General features: G+C 48.6%; 1 protein-coding gene across 1 annotated transcript in view; it reads left to right on the top strand.

The window, feature by feature from the left end:
• LOC140219238 (uncharacterized) overlaps nt 1-20779 on the top strand; it is a 301899-nt gene that overhangs the window by 24638 nt on the left and 256482 nt on the right. The window contains exons 2-3 of the mRNA XM_072289047.1: nt 8974-9036; nt 17854-18024. Of these exons, the coding sequence (XP_072145148.1) occupies nt 8976-9036; nt 17854-18024 (232 nt within the window). The 5' untranslated portion in view covers nt 8974-8975. The remainder of the gene's footprint in view (nt 1-8973; nt 9037-17853; nt 18025-20779) is intronic.

Genomic DNA, 20779 nt, shown 5'->3' with positions numbered 1-20779 from the left:
CAAGATGGCGCCGAATCCACAGTTGACGTCAGCAACAGACGTGGCGATGACATCTATGGCACCACCGACAAGAGCCTTCGTCACAGGATGACGCGGGTAAACAAGGGCAAGCTGCTCAAGGGCGCGAGAATGCCAGACCTCCCGCGCGAAGACGTGAAGATTGTAATGCGGCCACGCGGCGGGCTTCAAGTGAGCGATGTGGCCCGGGTCGAAATCAGCCGAGCCATTACTGGGGCAGCCCAAGTCGATGCAATTGCAGCAAGAGAAGATATTATTTGTCCAAACCATCAACAGAACATAATCGTCGTGAGTACCTCGAAGAGGGAGCACGCCGACAAGTACGCCATGGTGAAACGCATCGACATTCGAGGAACGGCCCACGAGGTGAGCACTTACGAATCGGCGCCTCACGGAACAGTTAAAGGAGTGATACGGGGCATCCCGCTAGAGGACACCGCCCAAGAAATTCAAGACCTAGTGGTGCACAAGCACAACCCGACGGCGTTGCAGGCGAAACGGATTGGCAAGACCAGATCCGTGGTGATCGCCTTCGAGGGACCCAAGGTACCCAATTACGTGCGTTACGGGAACCTGCTCGTTGAATGTTCACTGCACCGCAAGCAGATCGACGTCTGCTACCAGTGCGGCCGCGTCGGACACCGAATGGACGTGTGCCCCAATCCCCAAAATCGCATCTGCCGGGGGTGCGGCATCGCCAACCCGGACAAAGAGCATGCGTGCGTGCCTAAGTGCGGCCTGTGCGGCGGCAAGCATCTCACCGCCGACCGGGCCTGTAAGGCAAAATTTAAGACGCCGTACGTGGTGCGGCGCCGGCGCTGGGAGCGGCGCCGGGCCATCGACGACAGCAGCCAAGAAAGAGCTCCTGCAGGCCGACCCCAACGCAGCACCTCTTCGCGGAGCCGTTCGAGAACGCCGGCCCGCAAGGGCAGCCACCAAAGCCGCCAACGATCGAGATCCCGTTCCCGGGATGGCCCGAACAGGGCCGACCAGGCGCCATCGGCCGGCTCCAAGGACGGCCGCCGCTGGGAGACGATGGGGAAAGGAGGCAGTCGTAGCTCGAGCGCAAGACGCCGGGGGTCCCGTTCGAGGTCCCGGACCAGATCAAGAACCCGGGTCGAGTCCAACCAACGAGGGATACTCGCCGAGAAAAAGGTGGGCTGGACCAACAGGTCTTCCGTCGCTCTAGGGAACGACAGAGAGTTCCCACCCCTCAACCCTACCCCACCTCCCCCCTCTAACCAAAACGCCGCAACACGCCAAGAGTGCGGCGAATGTACAGAACTTAAAAGACTAATCGAAAGGCAAAACATCCAGATTCAGGAACAGAATGTGCAGATCAGAGCACTCATGAGTAAAATAGATGCGCTAGTTAGCGGCAACTCAGCAACTAAAATAACCAAAACGAGCACGGTGCCCGAGGACGCCAACGAGAAACGCAAGGTGCCGCGGCGGGACTCCCTCTCACCCCGTGAAGAGCGGAGAGTAGATGCGCAGCCCATGCAACAAGCATTGAATGTTCAAGAAGAGATGGACGCTGAAACCACCGCTGACTGCAAGACGGCAGCAGCGGCACCGCAGACGTCACATCAACAACAGCAACCGCCGCAAGAGGGCAAACTGGCAGCGATACTCGCAGCCATGAATCAAATTAACGAGAATCTCGGCAATATGAATGCCAGGTTAGAGGCCTTCGAGGGTCAAATAAAGATCCTGTCAGTCAAGCACGAACGACTGGCGGCGAAGACAGCGACAATAACCGTGAAGAACAAGTTCGCAGCGCTAAGGAATGAACGCGCCAATAAAGTCAAAGAATCGATCGCGTACAGGCGCGGTCGCATCAAAACGTTAAAGGAAAATGGCGCAGACGCCGAACAGTAGAAAGCAAATCCGCGGGGGGGAAACAACGATCATTTACCAATGGAATTGCAGGGGCATCCGCACCAAGGAAGCCGAGTTACAACTTCACATAGATGGGCTCGACCAGAAACCGGATCTGATCGCGTTACAAGAGACACACGGCAGACCCAGACTCCCGGGTTACGTGACCTACACGGATCCGACGGAAGGCGGGACGGCGTTACTGGTGCGCACCAACATAGCAGCCACCCAGCACCTCACGGCGCAAGAGGGCTGCGAACACACGCTGGTCGAGGTTCACACAAGGACTATTGGCAGTGCCGGAAACCTGTTTGTAATGAGCGCATACTGCAGACCGTCACAAAGGCAGTACGACTTCGAAACAACAGTAAGCCAGGCGAAGAGGTTGGCGGGGAACAGGCCGCTCCTGGTCCTAGGCGACTTCAACGCCCCTCACACTACATGGGGTTACAAATACCAATCTGAACGAGGCAAGGCTCTAGCACAGGCAATGGAGGACCAAGGAATGGCGCTCCTTAATGAACCGGGCGTCGTCACCCGAAAGGGAAACAGCGTCAACAGGGACACCACCCCGGACCTGTCGTGGATGGCGGGCTCCCTAGAAGTGGTCTGGCGGAACGAAGACGTAGACCTGGGCTCCGACCACAGCATCATAAGTGTAACGATCAAGGGACCAAGGTACCGGGCAGCCCTCGGCAAAGCCCGGATCACCGACTGGGACCGAATGCGCAAGCACACGGACGAAGAAAACGAGACCTCCGGAGAAAACGAGAATGAGGACAGACATCAAACGTACGCAGAATGGGCGCGAGAACAAAAGATGGTGCTCGACAGATTTACTCAAGAAGTTGTAACAACGATGCAGACGCCCTTCGTCGACGCCAAACTAGCACACATGTGGGAGGCGCGGCACTCGCTCACGCGAAGATGGAAGCGTCAACGACGAAACAAGAAGCTCGTCAAACGCATCGCGCTCCTCAACAAACAGATCGCTGAATACGCAACCAAGCTGTGCCGAGAGAACTGGATGAGTACGTGCGACGGGCTGCAGGGAAAGCTCTCGGCGCGCAAGACCTGGTGCCTGCTCAGACACCTGATCGAACCGTTGAGCAGCAAGACCGCAACCAACCGCAACCTCACCAAAGTTCTGAACGCTTACGATGGCAACGGCCAAAGGCTCATTGAAGACCTCAAGGCGATCTATCTCAAGACGGAGAGAGGGCGGTTTCCGATACCGGACGAGTACGGGGGGCCGGAAAATCCGGCATTGGATGAACCGTTCACCATCACGGAATTATTAACATCCATAGACGAGAGTAATAAGAGGAGCGCACCCGGAACGGACGCCATTACATACAAGCTGCTCAATAACATGAGTGATGCGGCGGCACACGGGCTCCTGGGTCACATCAACAGAACCTGGGAAAGCTCGAGGCTGCCCGTAGAATGGAAAGAGGCCGAGGTAAGGTTCATACCTAAACCCGGCAAACCTCTGACGATCGAGAACATGCGCCCTATCTCGCTCACGTCCTGTGTGGGCAAGGTCATGGAACGCATGGTTCTCAGAAGACTTCAAGCACACCTGGACGAGACAAATCAGATGCCAGCGACCATGTATGGATTCCGCCAGCACCTGAGCACCCAAGACGTCCTGATCCAATTACACGAATTAGTGATTAAAAGAGCAACGAGGCACGCGCCCCGGGGTATACTGGCTTTGGACCTGAAAGGGGCCTTCGACAACGTGTCCCACGCCAGCATGCTCGAGAACCTGCGCAAGACGGGTTGTGGCCGCAAGACCTACGGCTATATTAAAGATTTCCTGACCAATAGAACAGCAACTATCCGGATAGGAAATGAACGGTCAGAGCCTGTGGAGCTCGGAGACAGGGGTACCCCACAGGGGTCTGTCCTGTCGCCTCTGCTTTTCAACCTAGCACTCCTGCCCCTGCCCGAACTACTGAATCAGATCGAGGGCGTGGACCACGCGTTCTATGCCGACGATATAACGGTGTGGACGAACCGCGCGGGGTCCGACGCCTGGGTGGAGGAAGCCCTGCAGAGAGCGGCAACGACCGTCCACGAGTATGCCACGACCTGCGGCCTGAGCTGCGCTCCACAGAAATCGGAGCTGCTCATGGTACAGCCCGGAGGACCGAAGAAAGAGCCGCCGCCAAACATAATCATCACCATCGACGGCACAGTGATCAAACCAACGCAGCAGATCCGGATACTGGGCCTTCTGTTGCGCAGCGACGGCAAGGCGCACGCAGCCGTCAACAAAATCAAGACCACATCGGAGCAAGTCCTGAGCATGATCCGGAGAGTCACCAACCGGAACAGAGGAATCAAAGAAGAAGACGCACTGCGCCTGGTGCAGGCATTCGTCGTGTCACGCGTAACGTACTCCGCCCCGTACCTCCAGCTTGCGAAGGTGAACCGCGAGACGCTGAACACGACGATAAGGAAAGCAGTGAAACTCGCGATGGGCATCCCAGTCTACTCGTCAACGCAGAAGCTGCTGGAAATGGGTGCCCACAACACGGTGGAAGAGCTGGTGGAAGCACACCTATCCCACCAGAGAGTAAGGCTGAGCCGGACAGAGCACGGTCGGGCCGTCCTACGCAAGATAGGATGGCAAATTGAACAGCAACCGACAACGGAGCCACTCCCCACAACGTGGAGAGACATTATTAAGACCAAGCCTCTCCCCCGGAACATGCAGCCGGGGAGGAACGACGAGAGACGCTCTGCGCGGGCCAAGGCAATGGCTCGACAGCTGGAAAAGGACCCAGAGGTTCTCTACGCGGACGCCTCGCTTCCCAAGCACGGAACCAGAGCAACGGCGGTCGTCACCACCATCGATAAACTGGTCACAGGCGCGTCGATACGGACGACAAATATAGCCGAAGCAGAAGAAGTGGCCGTGGCCCTCGCACTCGCACAACCGGGAGTGAGGACCGTGGTCACAGACTCCCAGACCGCCTACGCAAGCTACCGCAAGGGGAACATCTCTCCCGCGGCACTAGCGATCCTCACCAAATGCAAATCACCGGGACGGGCCGTTGAGCTCGTGTGGGTCCCGGCTCACTCGCAAGTGGAAGGCAACGCACTCGCCGACCACTATGCCCGAGAACTGTCAATCCGGGCCGAGGACGAGCCAGAGCTACCGCACCCCGTGACAAGCTACAAAGAAATCACGCAAATGTACAGAAGCGGCAGATGTAGGCTTCCCCGTCCGCATCAGCAACTCAGCCGACAGCAGCAAACGATCCTGCGACGCACGCAAGCGGGGTCGCTAGCGCATCCCGTGCTCTTGCACAAGATGTTCCCAACAGAGCATGACACTTCATGCCCTTTTTGCAGACGGTCAAAAGGCACTCTAGCACACATCATTGCAGAGTGCACTAAGCTCAAGAACCCCCCACCATCCCTACCCCCCACCCTCCCCAGCCCCAACCCCCCCGAGCGATGGGAGACCTTGTTGTCCAGCCCCGACCTACCGACCCAGCTCGCGCTGGCGGCTAGGGGCCAGGAACTGCTGGACGCATATGGGACCTGCGAATAAGGTTCCACCCCATCTGGTGCCAGCGCGCACCAACCGCCACTAAGCGCTCAGTTCAAAAGTTGATTCTCTCTCTCTCTCTCCCTTGTCGCGGTGCGCGTGTAGCAGACGACCCGCGCGTGCTTGAGTGACGCAATGCGCGAGAAGGTAGAATTCTCACACGAGACGCACTGCGCATGCGCACTGCTTCTCGGTGATGCCACTAAACTGCGCTGGCAGTACGGAAAGCCACGTGCTGCCGTGTTCACCGTCAAAAAGATCGCGACTGTACCTATCCTGTGAGTCCTTTCAAGGGTTTTCACTTCAATGCCTAGCGTTTCTTTTAAAATGTTTTCTCTCACTATCTTTTCGAGTGAAACCATATCTTCGTTAGGCTTTTCCGTTACGCCATAAATAATCAAGTTGTTCCGTCGACTTCTATTTTCTAAATCGTCCAATTTCAATGCAAGATCTTGGATTTGATTTTTCGTGGTGTCATAATTATTTTTACATTCGGCCAACTTCTCTTCGTAATACTTCTGTCGTTCCATGTCGTTTTCAATTGCGGGAAGCCTTGTTTCCATGTTATCAACTGTTCGCTCAACCTTTTTGAAGTTAGTTGCTAGTTCTTTTAACGTTTTGTTGGTTTTAGATTGTTCTTTCAGAATTTGTTTCAGAACGTCGTTACTAGGACGAGTATTCGATTCTGAGTCTGACGTCGGACCGGGGTTAAGCTCGACATCGCCCGATGTTAGTAGCAATAGCTTAAATACATCATAGCACTCAACACTCAGTACAGCAAGAAAGCGTGGACTTGGAAGCACCGTCAGCGTTACATCATTGTCCCGTAAAGAGGGTACAAAGTAGTTACTGACCTGCACAACGAAAAGAGCAGGAATAAGCGTGGTCGTCTGGTCGGTGCCACCAAGTCCACTTAAGCGGATGGGGGTCATGGGTCGGGTTTATATACTACCGAGTGCCTGATAAGGTTGACGTGACCGCATCCGTGACGTGGTCGCTGCGTAGTTGAAGGGCGTCGATCGTGATCGGAGTCTGCGCAGATTTGTTGTCCCGTGCTCTGTCATCCGAAGCGACTGGCATTGTTCCGTTTGCGTGCATACGTGTGGCCTGCCCGGCGGTGAGGCCGCTTGGCCACAGCGCAATCTGCACAACGAAAAGAGCAGGAATAAGCATGGTCGTCGGGTCGGTGCCACCAAGTCCACTCCATATTATCACCAAGTCCACTCGAGCATAATATCACCTCCATATTTCTTGAAATTGCCCACTTTTCTGTCTTCTTCTGCCGCTTTTTCTGGGGACATGGCTTGCAAAGTCAAGCTTTATGGCTAATTATAGAAGAAACCTCTGTCTCTTCTTTTCACTACTTTCAGTAAATGTTGAGTGGCTGCTCTTGGTACTCTACAGGTCAGTACAGAATTGCGTTATTTCTGCTATAACATCGAGATTGCTGTTGACATTACCCTGCTTATCTCACACTGCAGGCGTGTTGCCGTGTACTATCCCAAGTTCTCTTCTCACTAATTTCATACTGCGGCCATTTTTTACTGCTTTCTAAATATTTCTGACATTATGACTTCAAATATTGCTTCCTTTCGTCTTTTTACCAGCTTTGACAGCTCAGCGAATTCTATCTGATCTCTTGAGTTCAACACTTTCATGCTTTGTCGGGTAGTATTTTTTATTATTTCCTTTGCTACTCAGGGGAGCTTACCTACTGGTTAGCTTGGTGCCTTATCTCCCACTTTCATTGCTGCTTCTGAAATCAGCCTAGTTACAATTTCATTCATTACCTCGGTGTTATATTCATCCCCCTGCTCTATAGCTGTTTTTTTTGTTTGCAAGCACCAGCCTTACATTCGTCTGCTTTTGCCCTTACTGCATCATGTTGGTCTGTTGCTTCTCGACTAATTTTAATCCATCTCTCTTCAAGTTAAGAGCAATCCTCTACTTCAAGAATTCATGATCGCTGCTCTTTACCCTACCTAACAGTTCTACATCCTGCACTATGCAGGGATCGGAAGAGAGTGCAAACTCTATTTCATTTCTTGTTTCCCCGTTTTTCCAGGTCCACTTCCTGCTACTGCGCTTGCTAAATCATTAATTATTCGGAGTTTATTTCTTTCGGCGTTTATTTCTTTCGGCGTTCGGAGTTTATTTCTATCCTCTACTGTTCCTCAAATCGATACTGTAGTTTCATGTTGCTGGTTCCCCTGGGCAGCCTGCTTTTTCCTTGCCTTTGCATTGAAGTCGCCCGTGGCTACGGTGTACTGAGTTTGCCCCTTTGTTTTGGTAATTCACCACCTTCATAAAACTATTCTATTCCTCATCATGACGGGAATTCGGAACGTAGGCATGTACTACCTTCAATATATATCTCCACTGTAGCTTGATTACAACAACTTCTACCTTTTGAATAATGCTCTAGAATTCATAAATATTGCCCGCTATGTCCTTATCAACTGGAAATCCCACCCCTTATTCTCGCTTACCAAAAAGACACCGGTAGCTGATGAAACAGGCGTTCTTCCTATATATATACATACATATTCAAAGAAGTGCAGGCGCACGTAGAAACGCCCAAACTAACTTTTCATTTGGACGCTTCAGCCAGGGTCCGGCGTTTAACAAGAGCGCGATTGCAAGCAACCAAAACTCAATTTCTACATTTTCTCTATACGGGTGAACCATCTTTTTAAAAACGTACGGCGTCATGAATACCAGCACGCGTGTTTGTATTCAAAGGCTACCTACGGTTCTTTTTATTTTCTTCGGCCTTGTTGGTACGACGCGTCAAATATTTCCATGCATGTCTATATTCGCGCCCTGTTTAAAAAAATCATTTGTTGAAGCTAGCGTATGGGTCTTGTATCTTGTACTACCTTAGTCCATGTTTTCTTTTCCCTTTATTTAGAGTATCAACATTGTGGTCTTGTTCTCGCTAACCTTTAACATATTTTCAATTAGTAAAATCAGTAACTGATCCACGACGTTTTATTTCCCACATTTGCGGGGGGGGGGGCACCAGACGAATAGCGCCTCAATGCAGCTTCAAGGTGCGAGGCACACCGCAAATACAAGAACACGAAAATCACAGTTCTCTCATCCATATTAGACAAAATAACGTCAACTTCATTTGTTATAGACACCATAAGAATTAACAGGAATAAACAGATTGCGGCTACTCTACCCTATCGTGCACTTTACAATGTCCACTAATGCGCAGCAACATAGGCTTTGCCAAAGTGCTTTTTTCGTGCATCTTTCTTACCTGCTCCCAGCAAGAGATCCGTACCCCACATTTTCTGTTTTACTGCGCATCATACAATTAGTGGTTCACGTTATGAATTCGAACCATAATCATATGGTCATGCTTTGATAGCAGAATTGTCAAAGCGTACAAGTTGCAACTGAGCGGCAGGCCACTACAAGTTTGCTCGCTGGCCACATACAACCCATAACGAGCGCGGAATTTCGTGCAGCCACAATTTAAAAGCTTTCTTCTGTCACAGGTATGAAGACCACGTGCGTCGTATTTCTTACGTTCATGTGCGGGGTGTCCTATTTCTGCGAAGGTAAGTTGCCCTATCTTGTTTTAAGTACATGGCTTCCCAGACCGTTAGGTCTTTTAAGAAAAAAAGTTCGCGGCATACTTTATGTAATGGAACGACGATTGTCTTATTTCGTCAGCGAAACGACGTCTGTAGTGCGTCGCAACATGGTAACTTCTCAACGAATATTTTCCGAGTGAGCAGTAGTACGCAACTTGTTGGCAATAGACCGATATCACTAACATTTTCTGTGGCAGCCCCACGCAGTGCATTATGGTCCCTGTAGTCAACGTCACGACTGGTCCCTGCTTTCTCAGCCTTCGTATCGACATTGCAGCTGTACACCAGGCGGTTCGGCAACGAGTGCATCGACTTTCATCCATGCTCAACGATGGTTGGGTGTGCGTCCTGCGTGCCAGGATACAATAAAATACGAAAATGCATCAACTTTCTTACAAAGGACAATAACTGCAATAACGCACCTGGAATAGCAGCAAAGCCCGGGAGATCGATAGACCAGCAGATGTGTTTTGCGCCTATCCTTGCTTAATTTTAAGTATACGCAAATAAACGCATCCTTTAAAACGGTACGCCGAGCGGTGGTTAGGTTAAAGAAAGAGAAAAAACAGGCTTGTCGACTTCGTGTAGAAAGCGTTCGCAAGTGCTTGATACCCGTTCGCTCTTTGCATGCGGTGTACGCATGCGGAGTTAGAGTGGCCTTAACTGCGGTTTTGATAAGTTCAGCACATTTTTCTTTTGAGTTAGGCTTCGCACCTAGAGAGAATTTTTTTTATTCCTCATCTTTCAATAAAATCATTGAAATGGTTCTTTCTTCTGGTTCGTACTCGGCAGGCAGCGATACTCCACATGTGGAGGTGCTTACGACGTTCTGTTATTTTGTTTTTCAAAACGTGTCGCAAATACAAAGGTATTTACTGCTTGACCGAACAACGCATGTTTAAAGAATACAATCTTCCTGCAAAATTCGGGTCAGAACAATGCGGTGCGCACCAAGCATTTCAATTTTTTGTAGAATCCAAACGTACCTTCCCGTAAATTTTGTCGCGGCATTTTATAAACAACACAGTATATAGAAGTTCGTAATGCAAAATTTTCTTACCTGACAGAGCTGCCATGTTTTAGGAAATATTTCAAGGAAATCACGTGACAACCGCCTTAAACGAAAACGTGTAGCTGGCGCAGATGCGATCAGAACACTATTAGCAAAACGGCGGCGCATAACCGGCGAAAACCTGGCGCATGCGCGTGAAGGTCGGCGATGTCAGTCAACGTGCGGTGCTCCCTAAGCGACCGTTTTGGTGCCAGTATGTTGGAATCGCACACTCACCAGCTTGTCTCCTCGTCGTAAATGAACAGTTGATACACTAACGTGAGAGCTCACGCTCTTCAAACTGATATTGACCAAAAAAGTATTCCGCCTGAAAAGGAAGACCATGCAGCCTTCATTTCTTCGAAGTAAGATATGCTCTGCCGTAATCAAACAGTGTCAGCAGGACAAATCAATACCAACTGCAGTTATTATGCCCTGTTTAATAAAGCGTGTGGGAGTGTCCGAAGGTTTAGCCCACGGTGTGGACGCGGTGGTGTGTGGTGTAACTGGGGAGCCTTCCGGCAAGGTTAGGCACGATATTCCTTTTGTTTGAATACGTCTTAATACAACATACGACACTGACACCCCACTGCTTACAAGGTTTGCCACAGTGGGCCAGCGGAGTTGCGAGACGGCTTCATGGGCAAAACCTGCTACGCTTTTCCTTGTGGCGCGCAGTTTTGTCCTTGTGGCTCACGAAAGCTTCGATTCCACCGAATTCATGGATTCAAGTTATGGCATGGCCGTAGTTGATGATATGTTTAAATCTATGCATGCTATGTTTTACGTACCAGGACATAGTACGTTCGTTCTTTGACATTAAGCAAGCATGTAGAAGATGAAAACTAGGGAAGTCTTTAAATAAACACCCTCTTGTATCGCAGCGAGAATTTCCCCACAGAGTTTAAATTAAATTATGGGGTTTTACGTGCCAAAACCACTTTCTGATTATGAGGCACGCCGTAGTGGAGGACTCCGGAAATTTCGACCACCTGGGGTTCTTTAACGTACACCTAAATCTAAGTACACGGGTGTTTTCGCATTTCGCCCCCATCGAAATGCGGCCGCCGTGGCCGGGATTCGATCCCGCGACCTCGTGCTCAGCAGCCCAACACCATAGCCACTGAGCAACCACGGCGGGTTCCCCACAGAGTGCCGTACGCATTGACATCTCTTGCAACAGCATAGTGTTCAGGAAATTCATCTATGAACCTTTCGAAACTAGTTCCACGAAGCTAATAACTAAGAGAAATGCATATAGAGCTGATGGTAACAAGCTTATTGAAGAAGAACGCTCTAACATCAACTGCCCCAAGGGTTGTTTCGTGTTTTAAATGCTGGCAAGCAACACCTTTGTGGACAAATAAAGCCAACCCAGTCGACGAGGTGGTAGCTTCCTCGTGGTCTTTGCGAAAAGTGGCATATTGCCTCAGAAAGCCTGTGTGCGCTGATTCGCAGAGCGTTTCCTGAACACACAACACTCTCGGGCTAAATTTGTGAAGTTGCCTTCAAGCTTATGGAGAAGACACCTTTCGTGCCATTGCAATATTTGCGTGTAAATCGTAGAAAAGAGGTTTGTTCTCTCCGTCTGGGAAATAAAAGTTGGCTTAAAGAGCGCTTTTTGTGGCCTGTGATACGGACAATTTTTTTAATTGATCGCAATAATCTCACTGTTTCTTAGGGGCTGACATAACACCGTCTATCTCGGTGTTATGTCCACCGACTCTTGCCAGGTGAGGGACACCCACCCTTGCGAGCAGCGTTTTACCACGGATTTACGCAGCGGACGCTCCTTGGCGGCATCTACAATGCCAGCGCAGGCGGGGACGAGGATGCTTCGGGCAGCTCGCCATCCATGCCTCAACCATTCGCCGCAAACCACCCCGGCGTCTTCGCACAACCGCACGACCAAGGTACCTATTCTGGCTCCGACAACACCGGCGTCGAAGACTGGCTTCAACTGTAAGAACGGGTGAGCGCTAGCAACAACTGGGACCCGACGCTGATGCTAGCGAACATCATATTTTACCTAGCAGGCACGGCAAAAGTGTGCTTTCTGAACCACGAACACGAATTTACGGGCTGGGAGGTATCTAAGCAAAAGCTCATCGACCTGTTCCGGAAGCCAATCGGATGGCGTCGTGCTGCCCAGAAATAACTTCCATGCCGAGCTCAGACTTGCGCCGAGTCCTCTGTGAAGTACATCCAGGACGTGCTCCCGCTTTGCGGCAAAGTCGATAAAACGATGCCGGAAATGGAAAAGGTTGCGCATATCCTCAAAGGTATCGCGAATGACGCGCTTACAATTCTGGTTATTGCGAACTCATCCACAGTGCAAGACATCATCAATCAATGCCGACGCTATGAAGAAGCAGAAAGTCGCCGCGTTACTCCGAACTTCACACGTCTTCTGAACACGGCTGCAACGTCTACCTGCGAGGACCTCGATTCCAGGAAGGGGTTGGAACGACCCGTTCCACTCCTTCCTGCTGCATCCGACAATATTGTGCGCATCATTTGGCGTGAGATTGAAGCTGCCTCACCAGTTCCCCTTCAGATGCGTAACCCCGACGAGTCCCATGCAACCATTTCCCTTATCCAAACCATTGTGTATCCAAAACTAGCGGACGCAGAATTGCAGACGCTTTGCCCAGTCAACGGACGTGACTACCGCCCACCCGATGCACCTGAGTTATACAGAATCCCATACGTTAGCCGTCGTTATCAGAATTCCGCGCAATGGCGTGCTTCCGATAGCAGGCCCATCTGCTTTTGTTGAGGACGTGTTGGACACGATTCCCGCCATTGTCGCAGTGCTTGGAACTTGCAGCCTTGACCGAGCTATCGAAACATCCGACGTTCAGGTGGCAGTTCCCGAGCGCCGGTACACAAAGACGACGACAGTGCTCCGCTTTCATGACCAGCACGATCAAACCACTCCAATTCGCCATTCTGACAATTGTCCCACTCACCTCTGTGTCGTCGCTCTCCTCCCTCATACTCCTGCCACTCACCGGAAAACTGACGGGCGCAGCTCCGAGAGGTGAGCCTACTGGTCGATCCGACCCGAAGTTCATCTGCTCACACTACCTGCACACCACAACCTCATCAACGTAGATGTGCACGGTACACCCGTCATCGTGCTTATTTACACTGGCTCCCACACGTCGGTCATGAACTCAAACCTCCGTATCCGACTGAAGAAAGTTCTTACCCCTGCTCCGATCACTGTAGTCCGTGTACCCGATTGTGCGACTCCGGTTGTTTCTCGGTTGTGTACAGCCCGTGTCACTGTTTCCGGCCGCCACCTTTGACCGAGCGCAATATAGCAGATATCTGTAGAAGATATATCAGACAAATGTAATCCAGCAGCTACCACTGCTTAGGACGCTCGCGCAGTTCGAAAACGGCCGCTTTGCTGGACAGGCTTAATTCACACTATAAGGTGTGCTGTTATTACTAACGAAAACTACCTTATTCGTGGGTGGAAACCTCGTCCACTGAACCAAGTAGTCACGCAATGTAATCTCCAGCTGACACTTAAACGCTTCTCAAAGTATAACAGCACAATCCCTATCGTCGCAGAACGGTGGCCACGCTGTTACGATCGTCGCGTATGTTTCATTGCTCCTAAACCGTAGCTCAGAACTCGAGCATAATACTGCAATAAGGACGCATTAGTGAATGGAAGTTTCAGAAATACACAATTGACCTCCAAGGCTGATTGTAGGCTCAAATATATGGGCGCACACATCGCGCTGCGTGCTCCGTCCGCCTCAACGCAAGCAGAAAGTCCGGCCATACCGGCTTAAACCACTTCAGTACGTCTCACAGAACTGTAAATTACCACGTACAAGACGCACGTCATACTAAATAGACCGCACGAGTGCGAAAACAAACGCCAGCAGCTACCGCCAAAGCGTATACCTGCCACGCAAAACAGAGCGCTTGCCCAAGGCAGCATGCCGACTGCCCATAGATGGCGCCACTTAGTAGAAATATGAGTTTTTCCTGTGTCTGTACACGAAAAACATTGATTCACAGTGGAGCAAAAGAACTAGGAAGCTTACCAGCAAGTATGCGGCCTGTAGGGTGGGCAACACAGCAACAAAGAAGGTCAAGCGGAAAGTCAGAGAGGCTGAAATAATCTCATGGGTGGCGGCGATGGAAAAGAAACCTACCATGAGTAACTACTTAAGAGGAAAAAACGAAATCAAGAAAGAAACAATTTATGATAACTCAAAGGGAAGCTCATTACTTTTCGAAGCGAGATCGGGATGCCTTAGAACACGCACCTATAAAGCGAGATATTAGAAGGAAGAAGAATGTACTTGCTGCGGTAAAGCTAGGGAAACTAAGGAGCATGTTTTATTATAATGTGAAGACTTCAACCCAGCGGTCGATTTCGGCACCACTGGCCTGCTTGAAGCCCTTTGGTTCAGCAGGAGCAGTGGTAAACTAAACATGTCCGTAATCGGGATCAGTAAGAGGCGATTGGAGGATTGGTGGAAGAAACGTAGGAAAACGACAAAAAACTGACACGTACAAAAGCGCAGTTCGCAATAGGGGATCAGAAAATTTGGTTATGGGAGTTCACAGTGTTTTTTTTTTATTGTTTAACCTAGGTAGGACATTAGGCAGCATAATAGCAAGAGCTTGGTGGCGCAACCAACCATGCCGTTCCAAAAGGGATGCTCATAACATCCATCCATCCATCTATCCATCCATCCATCCATCCATCCATGGCGAGATATAGAGCGAGATATAAGAAGAAGCATGTGCTTGCTGCGGTAAATCTAGAGACAAGATGGAGCATGTTTTATTACAATGTGAAGACATCTGCCCAGTGGTCGATTTAGGCACCACTTGCCTCCTTGAAGCCCTTGGGTTCAGCGAGAGCAGGGGAAAAGTAAGCATTCCGCAATAGAGATTAGTAAGAGGCGACTGGAAGATTGGTGGAAGTAGGGAAACGACAGAAAACTGAGATGTACAAAAGCAAAGTTCTCAATAGGTGGTCAGAAAATTTGGTTGGGGGAGTTCATATTGGTTGTTATCTCTATTTCTTTTTAACCTAAGTAGGAGATTAGGCACTATAATAGCAAGAGCTTGGTGGCGCAACCCACCGCCCCGTTCCAAAGGGGACGCTCATACCATCCATCCATCCATCCATTCCATGGTGGCGCCCATGAAAAAATGATCTATATAACAGGCGCGAGTAAGAGAGGTAAGGCGACACTATAGACTCGTTTTCACCTCTTCCCGTTGAACGTGCACAATGACCCCTGGAGCTCCCTGGCCGTCGCCACATAGCAGCTTGACAGCTGTAATTATTCGTGACTCCCCTCAGAAGCATTGCAGAAACTGCAGTGCTTCCCTTTGTACGAATATGTGAAGCCTGAGGGTGCGCCGACGGAACTGTAGAGAGAAGAAGGAGATAAGAAGAAAGGCAGTTCGCGTACAAGAGAGGGGTGAGGTGACGTGAGTAGGCAAGGAAACCCCTCTACTATACGACAGAGGTTGCCCTGAAACAGGATAAGCTTAAGTTCAAGGTACAGTGCAGTACGTTGCTGCTATTTCTGAAAAATAAACGGTATGCAAATATGTCAAGCGGGCAACTCACGCAAGGCTTGCAGAATCAGAGCCAAATTAATTAAAGCGCACCACAGGACCCAGGAGACACTGCGGAAGCGGTCGACCGTCAAATCAACATTTCTGTGCCCGCCATGTTAGCTTAGCGGCTATGGCATTGCTAGAGGTGGTGGATTTGATCCCAATAGCGGCAGCCGTATTTCGACGGCGCCAATATAGAAAACGCACGTGCTCTTAGATTTTGGAGACGTTAATGAACGTCACTGTGTCGAAATTAATCCGGCGCCTGCCACTATGGCTTCCCTCATAATCCGAGCGTGGTTGTGGCACGTACAGCCCCATAATCCAATCAAGTTTAATACTTCTGCCACAATGCGACGTGCCATGGGAGGAAATGACAAAGGTCAACCCTCTCAAAGGTTATAAACCCCTTTCCCTGTGTGTTCTGTGTACTACGCAGACAAACAGCAGTGGTGCACGCAAGATAACGTTTAACATCAACTTGCCCCTCTCGTGTTAGCCTCAATGCTCAAGAAATGAAGCTTTAGCTGTGAATATCAACGCTAATTATAGTCAGCCAAAGCATCTAGCACGGAAAGCTTCGCTTACATCGATTCCCATCGTACGTGGCATCTGCATAATATTTTTTTAGTTAGATGGTGTAATTTGTGTGCCGTTTTTCTGCCGCAGCTTTCTGGTGATGGCGGGGTCGCACAATGAGCCAAGCAATGCTCTCCCATTAAAAGAAAATCAACAATAAATATGTGAATCTGGGTATGCGCATCATAATTAACTATTAGCAGTGCTTTCCGCACTTCTGGAAAAACTTCTAGTTTATCGAATCAATCGACGCAACACCGAACATTCAAAAGGATATGCCTTTACACGAACCAGCGGGGCGTGGGAGTGTTCCGTCGTTAAAATATTTGTGCATAATCTACGCGTCAGTGATCATATTGAAAAATGCGTGAAACATATGAAGCATCGTAGCTGTTCTTCCTAAGTTGACGTATGTATTTCACGTATATGTACAGTTTACTGTTATTTCACGATGTTTAATTTTTATTCCATCCAGGACAATTTTTAACTCTGAACTGTGTAAGTTCGATTCAAAGCACGCACCGATCAGAGTGAGTAAAATATTCCTAAATCTAAAAGGCACTGGGATTATACGTGTGAGAAGGACAAATCGCTGGACCGTATGCAAATAAAATACAAAAGTACGAGCGTCCCATCATTGTGTGCGTTATGACTGGTACTCGTCATGTACTATAGATGCGTTTCTAATTTCAACAGTTCGTCTATCCGATATCACACTTAGACATGCGGGTTCAAAACATGTGATACGCAATCGTTGGTCAAAGCGGTCTGCTTTACGATGCTTCTTGAAATAATGTAATAATGGTGTTTTGGTGTTTTGTATTTTTTCATGAAAACATTCACTGCGCCTGATCTTTAATAAAGCGAAGCATTCATTGTGTTTGATTTTTTATAAAAAACTGATGCAACGCCTTCATCGTCGTGACATATTGCTGTGTCGTCGTGCCAGAATGTTCATCCGCCTTGCTTGGTGTTTACATCTGAGCATAGCTTTTGAACGGTCAAGTCCGTAGACGTCAACACTCCCAAAGAAAGACGTGCACCAACCAAGTAAAACTTTTCAAAAAGCAAGACGTTTCGGCTTCCGTATGGAAGCCTTGCACAAAGAATCATCATGCCTTTTAATACATTTACTTGGTCGGTGTACGTCTTTCTTTATGACGTCTCATCCCTACCAGACAGGTTTCCGTCGAACTCCCGATTACAGACCTAAAAACTGCACGAGTTTAACGTTGTCATCTGTCAGCTGCGAAAAGAAATACGGCATGAAATTAAAGGGCAAGAGAATAAAATTTTTTCTATTGAATTTATTTAACTGCTTGGTTAAAGTTTTGCTGCCCATGGATTCCAAAATATAGCTTCCGTGTTAAAAAACTTCTTTAGTATAGATCAAATTCAGGGGATATGCAAATCAACCAGTGTTAACTTCGGCGGCATGACGCGGAAGAATTGCGTGCGCCAACACAAACTGTGTTTGCAATGTCAGTGCTTCTTAATTTTTATTCTGCCGCACAAGCATTATTTGTTTTAAAATTTTACAGCTTGTGCAGGGAATGAAAAACGTGTGAGGTGTCCGAAGAGTGGTTACATTCCTGGAAAACAGTGTGCAGGAGTGGCGTCCTGGAAGTGCACACCCGGAAGGAACAGGTGCGGGTGTAAAGATGACAAATACTTGAACATCAATGGCCAGTGTGTAGACCAGAAGGAGTGCGGTAAGTGCCAGCACAATGCCAAGGACACACTGCATAGAAAAAGAAGCAACTCTCTGGACCATGCTATGAAAGTTTATGAAAGAGAACTTCTCTTTACAAAGAAATGTGTCGACAATGGCGTTGACGAGCCCGAGCTCAACGGCGGTGTTTTGTGCACATTTATTTTTCACTACAGGCGAAGATTATCAAATAGATTGGTTGCAATGAAAACACTACGCAAATACTTTTGTTGCCAGGAGTCAGTACAATCGAATGCCTTTACATCAAACGCCTATATAGCGAAATGAGCTGTATAACCAAGCATTGATTACGTCCCGGCCTGATTTCTAACTTTCGCATGTGTTGTGAGCGCTTCTGCAACAAAGACTACAACAAGTTTTCCTGTACAACGAAGCATATTTGGCGTCCCCGGAGATTGATTTCTTGCTGTACGATGAATGCCACATAGGAGGACCGCCATTGCCCTCCGCAGACGTCGCCAAGGTGCACTCTGCGCTAGAGCTAACGCTAGCGACGCAATTAACGAGGGTGTCAGAAGTAGTCCTGCTGCACCGCCCCAACAATCGCTCAACTGGTGCGCTGCTTGTTCAATGGTTGAGATGGCTGGAGAATACGCCGCTGTTAATGAGGACGTCATGATGTAATCGTAACTGACGATAGACGACGTCTTCAAAGCCATCAAGGGTGCAATCGACCAAAATTTGAACAAAGGAAAAAGTATGTGAATATCATGTAGACCAACAACAAAATTTTGACGGCGAGGGAGATGATGGTGGCATTCGACGATTGGCAGCTTTATTTTGCGCAGTTCCTACATCTCGCCGCGGGGCATGCCGTCAGCTTTGGTAAAATAACTTTGGCTGCAATCACCAATTATATCAGAAAGAGCTTGCACAAAAATCAGCGAATTCTTTCTCTCGAACTTATGTTCAATAAAAGTTCTCTTTTGTTGCAAGTGCTTAGCCTGCTCTATTGTGTGTGGGGCGGTGCTCGACCTTTACTACAAGTGACCTGTATATGTAAATGTTTCGGAGGTCCTGAGCACACTCTTCTAGAGGCGTTTGACTCTGCACAGCTTACAAAGTTGCGCAGTATTGACTTCACCCAAAGAAAAACCACCTGGATAATTAAAACCTTTGTATATTCAGAGAAAGGGTCGCATAGTAGAGTCCCAGCCCCTGCAATATATCGTTGCACAGGGAAAAGAATACACGCGTTTCTCGCTTCTTTTTTCTTAATTTCTTTTACACCTAGGTCGGCAATGAAACATTTGGGGCAGGAATGTAACGTTATTGCGCTATGTTCTCGGAAAGGTATATTGTGTACACTGCAGGACGAAACTTCCTGACAGATATGTAAGGGCTATGATGAGCTGTACTCGAACTCTAAGTGTCATTGCTTTAGGGGATCGACTACCACTTTTTAAGGGCTTTTTTGGCATGCGATACCAAAAGCTATTTTATAACTTATAGAGACCTCCAGCCGTTTTTTTTTTATTTATGACTATTCTACCACTAGGGCCCAGCCTCTGACTATATGGTTAGGATGCCTTCGGCACGTAAACAACCAATACACGTAAAGACCACAAGGATGTGAAAATCGATCATGAACCAAACGCAGCAGCATTCCAAGCATGAAAATAAATTTCTTACTATGTAGACGGCAATTTTATACGCTGTGGCAGCTGCAAGTACAAGTGTGAATTTCAGTGAGTTTAATTTAATGCGAGAGCAGTGAGTTGTTTGCGATGGTGATGTGCGTGTCAATCGGTGTACTCTGGGGAAAAGAAAGAAAAGTTGGTTGAACAAAAGAGCTGAGCATATTTTTGGTGCGATAAGCACGCTTCTGGCAGCTTTTTCAGCAGCAGTAATACGTTTTGTTGGCCCAGCTGGGAACAAAAAACAAACATTAATGAGAGGAGAGTCAAAATAGAAACATCAGGGTACGTATACAACGCTTTGCTCAAGGTGGTAGACATTGCCGTAAGAAATATATATAAATTAAGAAATGGGGTTAAGCCCTGCTTTTAAAAAGCTGTAAAAGTTGCAAAACAGATTTAGCTGCCACCCAAAGCAGTCACAAGAGCTAAAAACGATTTCTAAGCAAGAACAGAGTCAAAAGTAGAGCGATAACGTAACGCATGGAAACCTGCATTTTATGGCCAGTTCGTGAAGCCTCAAAGTTTTACATTGATGCGACTACGCCAGACCTCTCTAGATACCATCAACTGGAAATAACCTAATGAAACGGTCGGTCGGTCGGTCGGTCGGTCGGTCGGTCGGTCGGTTTTAGCGCTAGTGGTACTAGTGCGTTTTGTCGTTTTTGCTGTCGGTTTAACGCAATTGTTTACAGTGCACGACTACCGCCACGCACGGGCCAACCAGTGTCGCTGTATGCAAGGGATACTAGAGCAAAATAAACACCAACGCCACCTGTTGTCGCGATTGGTGTTTTCCGCATAATGCTTTATATTTTCTTATTTTCTCTGAAACCTTTTTGAACTTCATTGCCGCTCCACTGACATACGGAACATTTGTAAGTGAGGCTCCCTGTGATCAGGGTAACATATATTTAAACTAATACGCAAGCCTCCCGGAAAAGCATGGCTCAACAACCAGCGCTGACGTACCAAACGAAGAACTGGCCAAAAATCTCAAATAAAGGTTGCATTAGGCTGTCGCTTCATCTTTACTTAACGATTTCCCAACATATCTAGCGCAAGATTTCGTTCCTCGAAACTACACTTTACCTGAAT

Source organism: Dermacentor andersoni, chromosome 7, assembly GCF_023375885.2.
Source record: "Dermacentor andersoni chromosome 7, qqDerAnde1_hic_scaffold, whole genome shotgun sequence".
In the NCBI taxonomy this organism is placed as follows: Eukaryota; Metazoa; Arthropoda; class Arachnida; order Ixodida; family Ixodidae; genus Dermacentor; species Dermacentor andersoni.
Note: the sequence above shows the minus strand (reverse complement) of the source record. Positions and strands in the feature narration are given on the sequence as shown.